This window comes from Leguminivora glycinivorella, chromosome 2, assembly GCF_023078275.1.
Source record: "Leguminivora glycinivorella isolate SPB_JAAS2020 chromosome 2, LegGlyc_1.1, whole genome shotgun sequence".
Classification (NCBI taxonomy): Eukaryota; Metazoa; Arthropoda; class Insecta; order Lepidoptera; family Tortricidae; genus Leguminivora; species Leguminivora glycinivorella.
Genome location: NC_062972.1, coordinates 2,960,798 through 2,974,603, shown reverse-complemented (window position 1 = coordinate 2,974,603; position 13,806 = coordinate 2,960,798). Strand labels below are relative to the sequence as shown.

Sequence of the window (13,806 nt, the reverse complement as noted above, 5' to 3'; positions counted from 1 at the left end):
AAACTCCTCAAACCTTAACGGTATACGTATATTGATTTTTGTTGCCATAGCCGATAGCTAGCTTTTACCAGAACCCCAAAGGCGGCGGTTTTTTTTAATTAAAAATTATATAGTCAATAGCTCATAGTTCACTAGCTCGCGGTGGGACCAGTACCTTATAGGCGGTTTTTTGGCTTAGCTAAGAAGCACCAAAAAGTTTTGCCCTTGCCCTTTTCTCGCAACTGCTATGTTTTGCCAAAATCTGTAAACGCCAGTCTTCATTAATTTAAAATCAAGGAAAGTCTTCTAGGGCCTTTTCTACCTGGAATATGATAGCTGTCCTCATTGATCCAATAACAAGATACACAATTATAAATTAACTAACCTGCAGCGCAGCGTGGAGGCAATTAGCACCAGGCCATTGATGTTCGCTCCACGGCAGCTTGCCCATTTGAGCTAGTAACTCCGACAACTGGAATACAAACAGTTCATCGTCATTTTGTTTTACATTTTGTTACCTTACTTAAAAATAAAATATACCGCAGGGCTTACTAGGGCAGGGGGCATATATTTATCACCATAGTTTAGACTTTATTTGACAATTTGAGACAATTCAAATTTGACCACTTTCCGAAATCCGATTAAATAAAATGCTAATATATAAATAAAGATGATCAAGCAAATCTTCGCACTAAAAAGGGCGGCAAATTTGAAATATGTCAGGGCAAATGTTCATGTACAAAATTTTAATATCGCGCCTTTTTTAGTGACAAGATATGCTTTACCACCGATATATCTACTGTGCCCGTGTGGTGACGGATTGAAAATTTCACCACCCTCTTTCCTCCTGTGGGTATCGTAGCAGTCGACTGTGGGCAATGTCACAACTTCGTTTTCTTTCAATCTCTTAATTGCTAAGAACACTAAGCAGTGACATGTTCTCCCACCCCTTATGAAAATACTGGTATGAATGTATGTGCCCTATATTTTACATAGAATTTGGTACGAAAACTTAGTGAGGTAAGGGAAAGTCTATACAAATTAGATAAAACTGACCTGAACTCTGCTATCCCTGGCAGCCGACGGCGCGCTGGTTATATTCAAATAGACCTGGACCGTCCACTCCCACACTTGACTTAGGAGGGGTTCTTCGCAACCTGATATGAAACGGATATTGTTTTAATTGTGAAAAACGACTGGGGGTCATCATCCTCCATGCGTTATCCCGGCATTTGCCACAGCTCATGGGAGCCTGGGGTCCGCTTTGACAACTAATCCCAAGATTTGGCGTAGGCACTAGTTTTTACGAAAGCGACTGCCATCTGACCTTCCAACCCGAAGGGTAAACTAGATCTTATTGGAATTAGTCCGGTTTCCTCACGACTGGGGGTATGTACACTTTAATTAATTCAAACGTATTTATTACCTTTTCAGTACAGATGGTGTTTTTTTCACGCACTAGTGCGAGAAGTACTGAAAAACGTCGTTCGATACACGTGCGAAAAGGGAAGTCGTAACTCGTGTTGATTTAAAACACTCCCTTCGGTCGTTTAATTTATCGCCACTCGTTTCGAACTTCCTCTTTTTCGCACTTGTATCGAAATGTACTATTTTGTACATATAAAAAAAAAAACTTTAGAAAAAATATGTTCCTTTCATGGCTAATTTTATTTGCCTGCATTAGTGCCCCACTCTTCCTCTACTTGACCCTATCATTTGCATTTCCCCACCAGTTGGGATAAAAAAAATCCATCTCGTCGCACCATCTCCTTTTTGGTCTACCTGAACGTCGACCTATGGTAGTCCGTAGTCTATTAATGGCTAATAATATGGATATTGCAAAAAAATACTCATTAGGTTCATCCATCACATCTGGGGAGTCAGTTGGGGGTAGGGATAAGTGCTGAATACCCTCTAGATTATAGTGAGATGCTGACGATTTCACCACAGCAACGTTACTTCACTAACCAATCCTTTATGCAATCCTGGTCACGGCACCAATTGAAACGAAAATTTTTGCATTATCGAGGTGCTTTTACTGCTTTTTCGTGGGAGAGGGTGGCCATAAATTCCACGATAAATCTTCAGTTGCGTGTCATAGTAATATCAAAGAGGATCAAGTATTATAGAGAGTTACTGTCAAAGTAAAATGTGTAATCACAGTGCATAGACTGTCATCTCTTGACACAAGCTTTCAACTTTTAAACCTCTGTTTTGACAATTTGGCCCATATTCTTAGCTTGATATGTGTTAAAATGTCAAATATTAATATTAACCCCAACTAGCCGAGCGTCCCCCAAAGGTGTAACGCCATTTAGGCCACCGTACCTTTTTCTATATGATTCTGAGGTACGTTTTTTTCTTAGACTGTAGCTGTCTATACATAGTTATATATGTCTTTGGTAATTATATATCTGTCGCATTAATAGGGATGAGCAGAAGGGACAGAGATAGCTTTACACTCACGAAGCTTAACAAGTAGTGTTAGACAGAGACTAACCTGGGCAGTCCAGCATACACTGGTGTACGTTGTCGACGAACTGTTTGAGCACGGTGGCGTACGGCTCCCCGGTCAGCAGCGGGGGGAGGGTGGGGTGAGGTGATATCCACGCTGACCATGACTCTTGTAGCGCTGACCACGCGTATACAGCCACTGTTGGAGAATACATTAGAATTATAAGATCTTTTATTTTTAGTAGCTAGGAATATCAGAAAAATATTAAGGAATTAAAGTTCCCATACCTTTTTCAAAAAATAATTATTATAGCATGACCGGTAATCCATCTCTTCTTTTTCTTTACATCCTGTTACCCTCTGCTGAGTGTAGGGCTCGAATCATATTTCTCCATTTACTCCGGTCTTGGGCAGTTTGAGTGACCTCCTCCCACCCCATGTCTAGCACCCTGAGCTCCTGCTGAACCGAACGACGCCAGGTCGATTACGCCAGGTCGTGACCGGTAATCCATACTTAATATTATAATGAATCCATACTTAATATTAAAATAATATTTAGCAGCCCGCTACTTGGTCGCCCAGGTTCATTTCCACAGTGATACCAGAGCAATAAACAAAGTACCCGAGAAAAACGGCTTCTTAATTTCAATAAATATACCAAAACGTTTTGTGTTGAAATTTATTTTCGTTCAAACAGTGTCATTATTTGTGTAATGGAATATGTAAACATTTTTGTAAAATATCGGCAAGTTTAATACCTGGTGCAAATTTTTTTTTGTTTACAATAATTCCGGCTAATTCAAAATAGGATTATAAGCTCCTGTAGGTAAATGCGTACCATGGCTGTATGAGTAAGTCGACTGGTCGCGTTTTTGACAGGCGGTAAGTGTGAGGTAACCGAGGGCACTTTCAGCGGTGAGTGGGAGTGGCCATACTGTACGATAGTACTCTTTACTATACTGAGCCTAACCTACCTACCTGATAATTTAACCTACCTCTTTCTGGAGCGTAGCTGAGAGCTACAGCCTGCGATACGAACGCGCGCTGTAACGCGTGCTGCAACGCCGCAACATGCTCGGCGTAAGAAGCGTGGAACGTTGCATTTGAGGTTTGTAGGTCGGCGCGCGCGCGCCACCATATCACGCCGAGCTCACGGAGTAGGTGTCCTAGCTGTATAGGAAACAAAAGTTTCAATTCGAATTATATAGATTAGAGCATTTGGGTTTTGCACGCCCTTTACTCTTTTTTTTTTTTTATACCATGTCGGTGGGAAACAGGTATACGGTCCGCCTGGTGGAAAGCGGTCACCGTAACTTATGGACGCCTGCAATTTAAGGGGTGTCACATGCGCGTTGCCGACCCATCAGAAACTTGTTTTATTGTTTTGATAAAAGAAGGTGTCTGAAATAACTGTCAAAAAAAATCAACTTTCAAAAAAAGTTGTCAAACTTCATCTAAGTACAGTCGAGTTCATAAATATGTGTACATTTCTTCACCTTAACCCATTGGAATAAGGTGAACAAATGTACTACACGTATTTATGGACTCGACTGTACCAGGTTGCAAACTTTGCTCAAAGTCAGTGAATATTTTATTATTATTTATTTAAACTTTGCACAATTAAATAAAGGTACAAATGGCGGACCTGCCTTAAGGCATTCTCTACTATGATAATATTTTCATCGTGGTCTTTATTGTTTAAATGAACTTTAGTGTTGCAAATAATAATGTTGGACATGTTGTTATATTATTCATGTTGGTCACGGTTAGCATCTACACAAAGCCGAAATGTTGAGAGTTCAGTGAATGTTAAGAAATGAACTGTTAAAGCACATCGCAATCGTCATCCGTATTTGTAGATATGAGATAAACTATTATAAAAATCAAAACCGGCCAAGAGCGTGTCGGGCCACGCTCAGTGTAGGGTTCCGTAGTTTTCCTTATTTTTCTCAAAAACTACTAAACCTATCAAGTTCAAAACAATTTTCCTAGAAAGTCTTTATAAAGTTCTACTATTGTGATTTTTTTCATATTTTTTAAATATATGGTTCAAAAGTTAGAGGGGGGGGACGCTCTTTTTTTTCCTTTAGGAGCGATTATTTCCGAAACTATGAATATTATCAAAAAACGATCTTAGTAAACCCTTATTCATTTTTAAATACCTACCCAACAATATATCACACGTTGGGGTTGGAATGAAAAAAAATATCAGCCCCCACTTTACATGTAGGGGGGGTACCCTAATAAAACATTTTTTTCCATTTTTTATTTTTTCACTTTGTTGGCGTGATTGATATACATTTTGGTACCAAATTTCAGCTTTCTAGTGCTAAAGGTTACTGAGATTATCCGCGGACGGACGGACGGACGGACAGACAGACATGGCGAAACTATAAGGGTTCCTAGTTGACTACGGAACCCTAAAAACCGTGTGAAAGGGCACTTATTTAGCCACAAGGGCCGCTCAAGCTTCATGACCGAAGCTCAGACCCACTGTAGGGAGCTGCACTGCTGTTCTTGGGTTTATAACATATGTAGGCGAGAGGCTGACAACCTGTCATTGCAATGTCACAGTTTCGGCCAAGTTTATAACATATGTAGATAACTAACCTTGTCAAAAGGCACTTGTTTAGCCACGCTAGCGGAGCGAGCGACATGACCTAGGCTAAGAGGTGGTAAGTGACCCGCCGCGGCCGCGCGCGCTGCGTTCAAGGCCACTGTAGGAAGTTGTACGGCCGTGGTGAGGTTTATGATGTGGACGCCGATTAACTGAAATATAAACAGTGGTTTATTGTTAAATATATAATTTATTACTGAATAGCAGTCACTATTCCAGCAAACGTCCACTTTAAAATGTTATATTAGTAGTAATGGAGGTAGTAAAGAGTTGTCAATAATTGATCAACATTTGTATTTCAGGCACTATTAGGAATATTCTTTAAATCAGTTTAAACTGAGAAATAAAATAATAGTACATTACATCAGAGGCCGGGAAAATGAGGATTTCCGGCCAAGTAGGTATATATAGGATAGGGATACGAGGCCGGGAATCCGTTTTCACGCCGAGGCATGTATAGTGCTTTTCTCAAACATACAATGAAATAAAAAAAATGCTCTAAAGGACAATATTTTATAAAAAAAAGTTACTTTGCAGGCCTAGGCCTGAAAAATAATATGAAATCCCTTTACGGTCCTCTCGAGTTGTTGCGCCCAAAAGCGATACTTTCCAGCCCATTTTAAGGAACGTAAAGACAATATTTCATTGCATGTTTGAGAAAATAAATATTATAGGACATTCTTACACAGATTGACTGAGCCCCACGGTAAGCTCAAGATGGCTTGTGTTGTGGGCACTCACACAACGATATACATAATACACAAATACTTATATGTATACATAGAAAACATCCATGACTCAGGAACAAATATCTGTGCTCATCACACAAATAAATGCCCTTACCGGGATTCGAACCCGGAACCGCGGCGTAGCAGGCAGGGTCACTACGCGCTAGGCCAGACCGGTCGTCAAATGATGTGAGATAATGATGGATAAATAAATTACTCTTTATTGGCACACCTCAGCAAAATATACAGAAGAAAGATACAGTTGGAGACAAAACAATAAATAGAGGCAGACTACAGGATAATGAAAGATACTGGCAGGCAAGTGTGGTCGCGCGATAAATGATAAAACATCTGGCCGTCCCTATCGCACTATTTGTAAGTGCACGTGCAGTATAGATCATTTATCGCGCGACCATACTTGCCCGCTAATTATTGGAATCCTGGTCACGGCACCAATTATAATAATTGAAAATGAAAAATGAAAATGAAATGAAAAATGAAAATGAAATGAAAAATGAAAATGAAATGAAAATTGAAAATGAAATGAAAAATGAAAATGAAATATTTATTTTTCAAGTAGCCCCATAGAGTCCTCTTTATATTTGAGCTTGTCAAGGAAACTAAAATACTTGAATAACTAACCTCCAGAAGTACGTGTAAGTCGGGGTTAGGGTCACGGCCCCATCGCTGCGCGGCAGCCATAACCGCTTCTAACATTTCGCCGCGAGCTGACTCGTCCACATGCCGAGACAAGTCGAACTGTAAAAAAAACTTAATATCATATTAAATAATATAACAACGTCACATACTTCAGTAATGATATTAATATTGTCTATATTTATTCTCAAGTTATAGTTTCAAATTTCTTGTCACGAATACGAATGTATGTATGTTAACTTTTAGATAACGTTTCCTTATTTTATTTCTAACCAGTTTAAAGATTATCTTCCTAACTACTAATAGTGTACTTTTTTATCGTCTATCGCGCGACCATGCTACCCGTGCTGTTTAAAGATTTCTCCTAATAGTGTACTTTGGACAAGTAGCTGAATGCTCGTTGCAGCTCGCATGGCTGAGCTCCGTCCAAGGCCCGGAGTAAAGACTGGTCTCGCCGGAAGATCAGCGCTAACCCTAGGTCAGCATTTATGCCGAGGCGAAACCATTTCGTGGTAGACCCGACGTACTTTTTTTTCCTAATCTATTTTTTGTAATTATGTAAATAATTTATGTGTTTATCATGAATAAACGACTAAATTTTGAATGTAGAAACATACGGTGTGTGCCCGCCAGAACCCGCTCGATTTCATAACGAAACGATGAACGTAACGCCTGTAGCGTAGTGCGGTGTACGAACACTAACAACACAACACACTGACCTTGGACAAGTAGCTAAACGCTCGTTGCGGCTCGCATGGCTGAGCTCCGCACAAGGCTCGGAGTAGAGACACATAAAGCGTATGACCGCCCGAACCAGCTCTACTTAGTAACGCGCGACACAACGCCTGCTGCACCGGCGATGACGCGTTCGCGCACCATTGTGGGACTAGCGCTGTTAGCGAGACGGCGTCTGAGCAGATCCATTTCTGAAATATAAAAATAAGTTTGAGAGGAGCAGACATCGAGATTCCTAACTGGTGCACAGGTTGGGCGCATTCGTTCGCGTGAGTTAGCGGCGTTTCATGCATACGCCTGACCTTGCGAATGCTCTGTGAGGTCACTAACACTGAAAGAAGAAAATCAGCTCCTGGTAACGGAGAGACAGATTTTTCGCAAGATCCTGGGACTCTGTTCGATCACTTACTTAGAATGGGAAACGAACGGGCTGTCAAGGGTGCGATCTTGGGTCGACCGGCTGGTGGCCGTCCGGCGCTTTTCTACATTATTTTGTGTAGTTTTTAGTTGAATATCGACATTTAGAGATCTTATACATCTCTAATCATTGTAGTAGCGTAATACTTTAGTTAGAACTTAGAATTAGTATTATCAATTGTAATTTCAGTTCAACTTGTATATCGTCACTACTTTTAAAAAAACTCGTATCTTCGTCTGTCAATGAAAAGAAAATTGTATTTACATACTTACTAAATATGGAATGCATATAGACTTACTGCGTTTTAACTTTGAGGAACAGCGTGAGATACGAGATTTTTTAAAAGTAGTGACGATATGTCAATATGTACAAGTGCCCTTGTGGCCTATTTGCTGAATAAATGATTTGTAATGTAATTTGTAATTTGACGACCCAGGTATCACTGGGAGGACAGTGTGACGACGGATCTGAGTCAGCTTCAAGTCAGTGACTGGCAAGAGGCTGCGCAGAATCGGGACAGGTAACGATCTCTCATTTCAGAAGCCAAGATTCACTTTGGATCATTGAGCCAAAATGGTTAGTATCTCAGAAGGTTTGATTTGTTTTTTCGGTTGGTAAGGTAATGCAATAATTCAGTAGCGTACATCGGCCAACAGCTCCAGCACGCCCGTGAGAGCCGCGTGCGCCGCGCAGCACTCGGCCACTGCGCCCGCGCAGGCCCACACGCGCTGCGCCACGTTCACAGCTGTCTCGCGGGTGTTGATACGTCTGAATAGAAAGGAATTAAAAAGTTTAGCTTTATGTCTGCGGTCGAACGTAACGTTTTCACTGTAGACATCATCTGAATCCAAACTAATATTATAATGGGAAAGTGTGTGTGTTTGTTTATCCGTCTTTCACGGCAAAACGAAGCGACGAAATGACGTGATTTTTTAAGTGGAGGTAGTTGAAGGGATGGAGAGTGACATAGACTACTTTTGTCTCTTTATAACTCCCCCACTTCCCTAAAATGGGGGGTGGAAGTTTGTATGGAGCATTCCGCGATTTTCGAATTTAACACGAGCGAAGCCACGGGCAAGAGCTCGTACAAATATATTTCTAAAATCATATAAAATGGACGTAAACATCATATAAAAAAGCGGACGTACTTTTAAAAATACATAAATACAATAAAATTTGTACCGAGGTCTTTATAGAGACCTGTTTATTATCTCCTGGTGGCGAGTCAGCTGGCGCGCAAGCCTTTGGTAGCCCTATTGGCATGGCATAGCATAGAAGAATAAGTGAATCAGTTGAACCGATTTGACAGATGTATCAGTCGAAATAGCCTTCGATCCGCGAATATCTCGGTGCCAGAAACGCATAAAGAGATTTTCGTGATGACGTTTAGCTTTAGTCAGCGAATAGTTAGAGAAATGACATTATTATACATCGCAGATCAAAACCAAAAAAAAAAAAAAAAGATGTAGGCGAGGCTGACTTGAACAAGATACAAAAACCTTAGATACACTATTATTATTAACAGACACGTTATTTTATCAGGTTATAAACCCAATTTCAGACACAAAGTGTGGAAATTAACTGTAAAAGTAGTGTAACTATCTGTACTGTAGCAGGGTAACGTAATTGATACTGCTTTTGTCAACCCTTCGTAAAAATTATCTAAATCAATATTAGCTTTGATATGACTATTTAAAGTCCAACGTCATACGTCCATATCAAACACAGAAAAAGGTCATCACTCACGTGCCCAAGGGCTATTTGTTACAATACTGGTATTTTCGATCAGACTATTTCGCGTCAAGCGAGCGCGGTTGCAAGCGAGACTCCTGAACTCTGAACTCTTTTTAGTGAGGGCATTTGAGGATACCGATCGCTCGGTAAGACTAGCCTAGAAGATGAAAAGTACGAGCGCTGTCGATTGCTACTACACTGGACGGAGGTATCAGTCGATTTCTTTAAGTCAGTCATTGACTCTTAGGGTAATCCATTACCTAATCCAAAACCCGATGCGACGGATTTCTACTTCGTGCAATGAAGGTCGACAGAGTAGACTGAGAGGTGGAGACGTCAGTGTCGCATCGCTGGTGGTTGCTGAACACGTCGTGGTAGCAGGTCAAGGGGTGAATTTAACACCGCCACACATGTGCGCTTTAAGAGCGTAGGCGGAGCGCAATAATGGCGGTGCACCGCACTAACGCTGGCGTTGCGCCCAGTGGGCGCTAGCGGGAACGAACGAGCGCTGATAGCGAGCGCAACGCGCGCGGGACGCGAGCGGAATGCACGCGCATTCAGCGCGCTGATAGCGAAGCGGAATGCGCTTTATGTGTGGCGGAGGCTTAATACGTACCGTTGTACGGCGTAATGCAGGGCTCTCGCAGACGAAGAGGTACGATGACGGGCGAAGCAGAAGAAGGCGAGGTCACCGAAGGTCACTTACTTGGCTCCCAGGGGGTGCATACTGACCTCGTACGACAGTCTGTTGGAGTCAGCAGTTACTGTCGTAGTTACTCGTAACAGAAGAGATGTAGTCCTGCCATCGTACAGCATAACATAACATACAACTGAACTGTGCATAGCATATAGTGCTATGCGAACCTTAAGCCGGCTGCATGTCACTTCAGTCGCCAGCGCCACCGCCTGTTGAAGATTATTCTCCATCGGAAGAGCTTTACTTCGTACAATGTTCCGATTATTGAAGGTCTTATCGGGCTGCAGATGCAAGCAAAACAGGGGCGATTGGCCTACAGCTATCGGCAGCTGTACGAGGTAATGCTGGAAACTGCAGCGGTGCAACCTTCCTCTGTAGACCACGAAAGTTGTGAAATTTATGAAATCAGGTTCTACGATCGAATCAAGCACTATATTAATTGAGTATAGTCGAGCCAGATGATAACTACTGAAGTACTCCTGAGTTCCTGGCCCCTTTCGCTTTGAGCTGGAATCTGAAGTTCACTAAGGCGAAGCAGGTTTATTTTTCCCAATTTGTTTATTAGAGGCTCGGCGAATAAGTTAATCTCTCGAATGGACAGGGGGCGCCACAAGCCTCCGGGAAATCGTCGTGTACTTGGAACCCCCGCGGCCAGATTGCCGATCGGTTTTGGTGTCCGCCCGGTAAACAGACGCACGCTCAGGATGCAGGACGCTGGCTCGAATTCAGATCTGGACATTCTGAAAGGGATTTTTTTTTTTAATTCCGCAAACCTTTACGATGTCTTTGACCTACACAATGAGCGATGTACAGGAATCACAGGGTCTTCTCGCGAGGCGCCTCTCCGATTAGATAGCTCGCGAACATCGTCAGGACACCCTCGCAGCAGTGCGGCTCCTCGTCCGGTTATTGACGTCTTACCTCGTTCAACTATGGGTCTCCAAACCACGTTAGGACGTAGCATCTTAAGAATTTATCTGTTCTCACTTCGGCGACGGAGGAGTTCTTGGTCAAAATAGAGTGTAAATACAGTCGTACTTCACGGGAACTGGAAAGAGAAGAGTAGATACCATAGTGTACGGGATGTCAGCTGATAGCGGCGCCCGGCGTCACATTGGAGGGTAGTATCAGCCTGGTCAGCAACAGAGTCTGCAACGATACCGTAGCAGACGGAGCCTGGATAGTCGTGGTCGTGGCACCATTGTAGGGGAAGACAGTGTTCGCGGTGAGCGTGACATCTTAGGCGCGACGGGCGTTATCAGCGTGGCGGCTAGCAGCACCAAGGGCCCACATCAGCAATCTTACCAGCTTGTCACTGCAGCAGACGCTGTTATGTTCGGCGGTGAGATTGAGACGGCCGTCGTCAGCTCGAAAGGCGTCTCGATGCCCTGTCGCGTCGCGCAGTATCGTGCTCGGTGGCCCTCTCGAGGTCGCCGCCGTCAGCGCGGGAGGCACCGGCGCCAGCGTGGCAGTCAGCTACATCGGTGAGCAGCATCAACAGAGTTCGCGGCGTCTTCACGGCAAACGCGGCAGGAAAATTAGCGACGCCTTCGCGGCAGCCGCAGTATTGCGCTCGGTGGCGCGATGAAGGTCGCCGCGTCTGCAATCTTACCTCGTGCGATCGAGGCGACATCAAGGCGCCAGCATCAGCGTGTCGGCCGACGAGACCGGTGGAAAACTTCAAGTAGCTTGCGGCGTTGTCACGGCAGACGCAGCAGAAGGATTGCGACGCCTGTGCAGCGGTTAACAGTATTACGCTCCGCATCACCACTGAGGCGCCAGCATAAGCGTGGCGGCCAGCAATACTGGTGGACAGCTTCGGCAGGGTCGCGTCTCGCGTCGTTGTCACGGCATGTGAACGCTCTACATCACCATCGAGGCGCCAGCATAAGCGTGGCGGCCAGCGATACTGGTGGACAGCTTCAGCAGGATCGCGGCGTTGTCACGGCAGATGAGCTCGCTGCATCACCATCGAGGCGCCAGCATAAGCGTGGCGGCCAGCGATACTGGTGGACAGCTACAGCAGGTGGACAGTCAGCAGGATCGCGGCGTTGTCACGGCAGACGAACGCTCTGCATCACCATCGAGGCGCCAGCATAAGCGTGGCGGCCAGCGATATTGGTGGACAGCTTCAGCAGGCTCGCGGCGTTGTCAAGGCAGACGCACGCTCTGCATCACCATCGAGGCGCCAGCATAAGCGTGGCGGCCAGCGATACTGGTGGACAGCTTCAGCAGGATCGCGGCGTTGTCACGGCAGACGAACGCTCTGCATCACCATCGAGGCGCCAGCATAAGCGTGGCGGCCAGCGATATTGGTGGACAGCTTCAGCAGGCTCGCGGCGTTGTCAAGGCAGACGCACGCTCTGCATCACCATCGAGGTGCCAGCATAAGCGTGGCGGCCAGCGATACTGGTGGACAGCTTCAGCAGGATCGCGGCGTTGTCAAGGCAGACGCACGCTCTGCATCACCATCGAGGCGCCAGCATAAGCGTGGCGGCCAGCGATACTGGTGGACAGCTTCAGCAGGATCGCGGCGTTGTCACGGCAGACGAACGCTCTGCATCACCATCGAGGCGCCAGCATAAGCGTGGCGGCCAGCGATACTGGTGGACAGCTTCAGCAGGCTCGCGGCGTTGTGGCGGGGGCAGAAGGTGGCCGCGCTGGTAGCCTGCGTATTGACGACTGATCACTAACGGCGCGGCGCTCGCGTCGGGGCAGCAGCAGACATACTTACAGCGTCGCACGCGACGCCTATGCGGCGGCCACAACGTTGTTCGGCGGCACCGCAGAGATGGCCATCGTTAACGAGGAGGCAACTTCTACGCAACCTCGGCGGCGCCGACGCGGCGGACAACACTGCCGCGGTCAGCGGCGCTATCGCAGCGCTACAGTAAGTTTCGGCGCCGACACGTGGCTTGGGGCCTCCGCACCGAATCGGAAACCGAACATATTCTTTCTAAAATAATATGAATCTGCTCACCCATTCGTCGGAGAAATTCAAACCTCCTTGAAGCGCGGTATTCCTCCACCGCGCCCGCCGCCGCCGCCGCCGCAGCCCGCAGGTCGCGCAGCCCGCGGTCGCGAAGCACGTGGTCCCCGGAGCACGTGGTCCCCGGCGGAGCAACTTACCTACGTTACCGCTTATATTCTCGCGCGAAGCTTTTAATACGCGGATAACACTTCCTACTTTAGTCTCGGAAATACGAATAGTTTAAAAAGAAAACTGATTAACGGTAACGATTTTTGCAGCATGGAACTTTCTTACAAAAAAGTGGGTAGAATCATAAAGCACCGCTCGTTCATTTCTATAGTGAGAACCCCGAAAGACGAATAATGATCGCTAGCGAGGCATAATATATCTCATTATTCAAGACGAACGAGCGCAAATTAAAAGGGAAGAAAGAATTGACGGATGAAATTGAAAAATTTCATAATTCCGAAACGTTATAAGCCACTTTTTAAATAAAAACACGAATAACTCTGGTTTGACCAGAAATAACAAGGAAATAGAAACTAAAAGATTAATTTCGAGACACCATGCTATAAAAATGTTCGAACGGAATACGCGACAACCGGTCACTTCGGCGTTCGACGAAACAATGAGGGTGGCTGGTGGCGAGTCGGGGCGCGGGGGGCCTTGTGTTGCAGGTGGGGAAAAACGGGACTACCAACATCGCGGCGGTGAGACGCCGGAGCGACTTACAACGAACGATGGCGCCATCTATCGGTCCGATGCGACGTCTACGACGTACTCTCTATAAAGACCTCGGATATACAAACGGCACAA

The 13,806-nt window shown here is 45.1% G+C and overlaps 1 protein-coding gene across 1 annotated transcript in view; it reads right to left on the bottom strand.

The window, feature by feature from the left end:
• The window catches only part of LOC125234857, a 60,988-nt gene that overhangs the window by 9,530 nt on the left and 37,652 nt on the right, over window positions 1–13,806 (bottom strand). The window contains exons 27-34 of the mRNA XM_048141277.1: window positions 8,233–8,356; window positions 7,155–7,361; window positions 6,421–6,537; window positions 5,044–5,202; window positions 3,429–3,603; window positions 2,480–2,632; window positions 1,036–1,136; window positions 365–451 (exon numbers count right to left, since the gene is read on the bottom strand). Coding sequence (XP_047997234.1) covers window positions 365–451; window positions 1,036–1,136; window positions 2,480–2,632; window positions 3,429–3,603; window positions 5,044–5,202; window positions 6,421–6,537; window positions 7,155–7,361; window positions 8,233–8,356 — 1,123 coding nt within the window. The remainder of the gene's footprint in view (window positions 1–364; window positions 452–1,035; window positions 1,137–2,479; window positions 2,633–3,428; window positions 3,604–5,043; window positions 5,203–6,420; window positions 6,538–7,154; window positions 7,362–8,232; window positions 8,357–13,806) is intronic.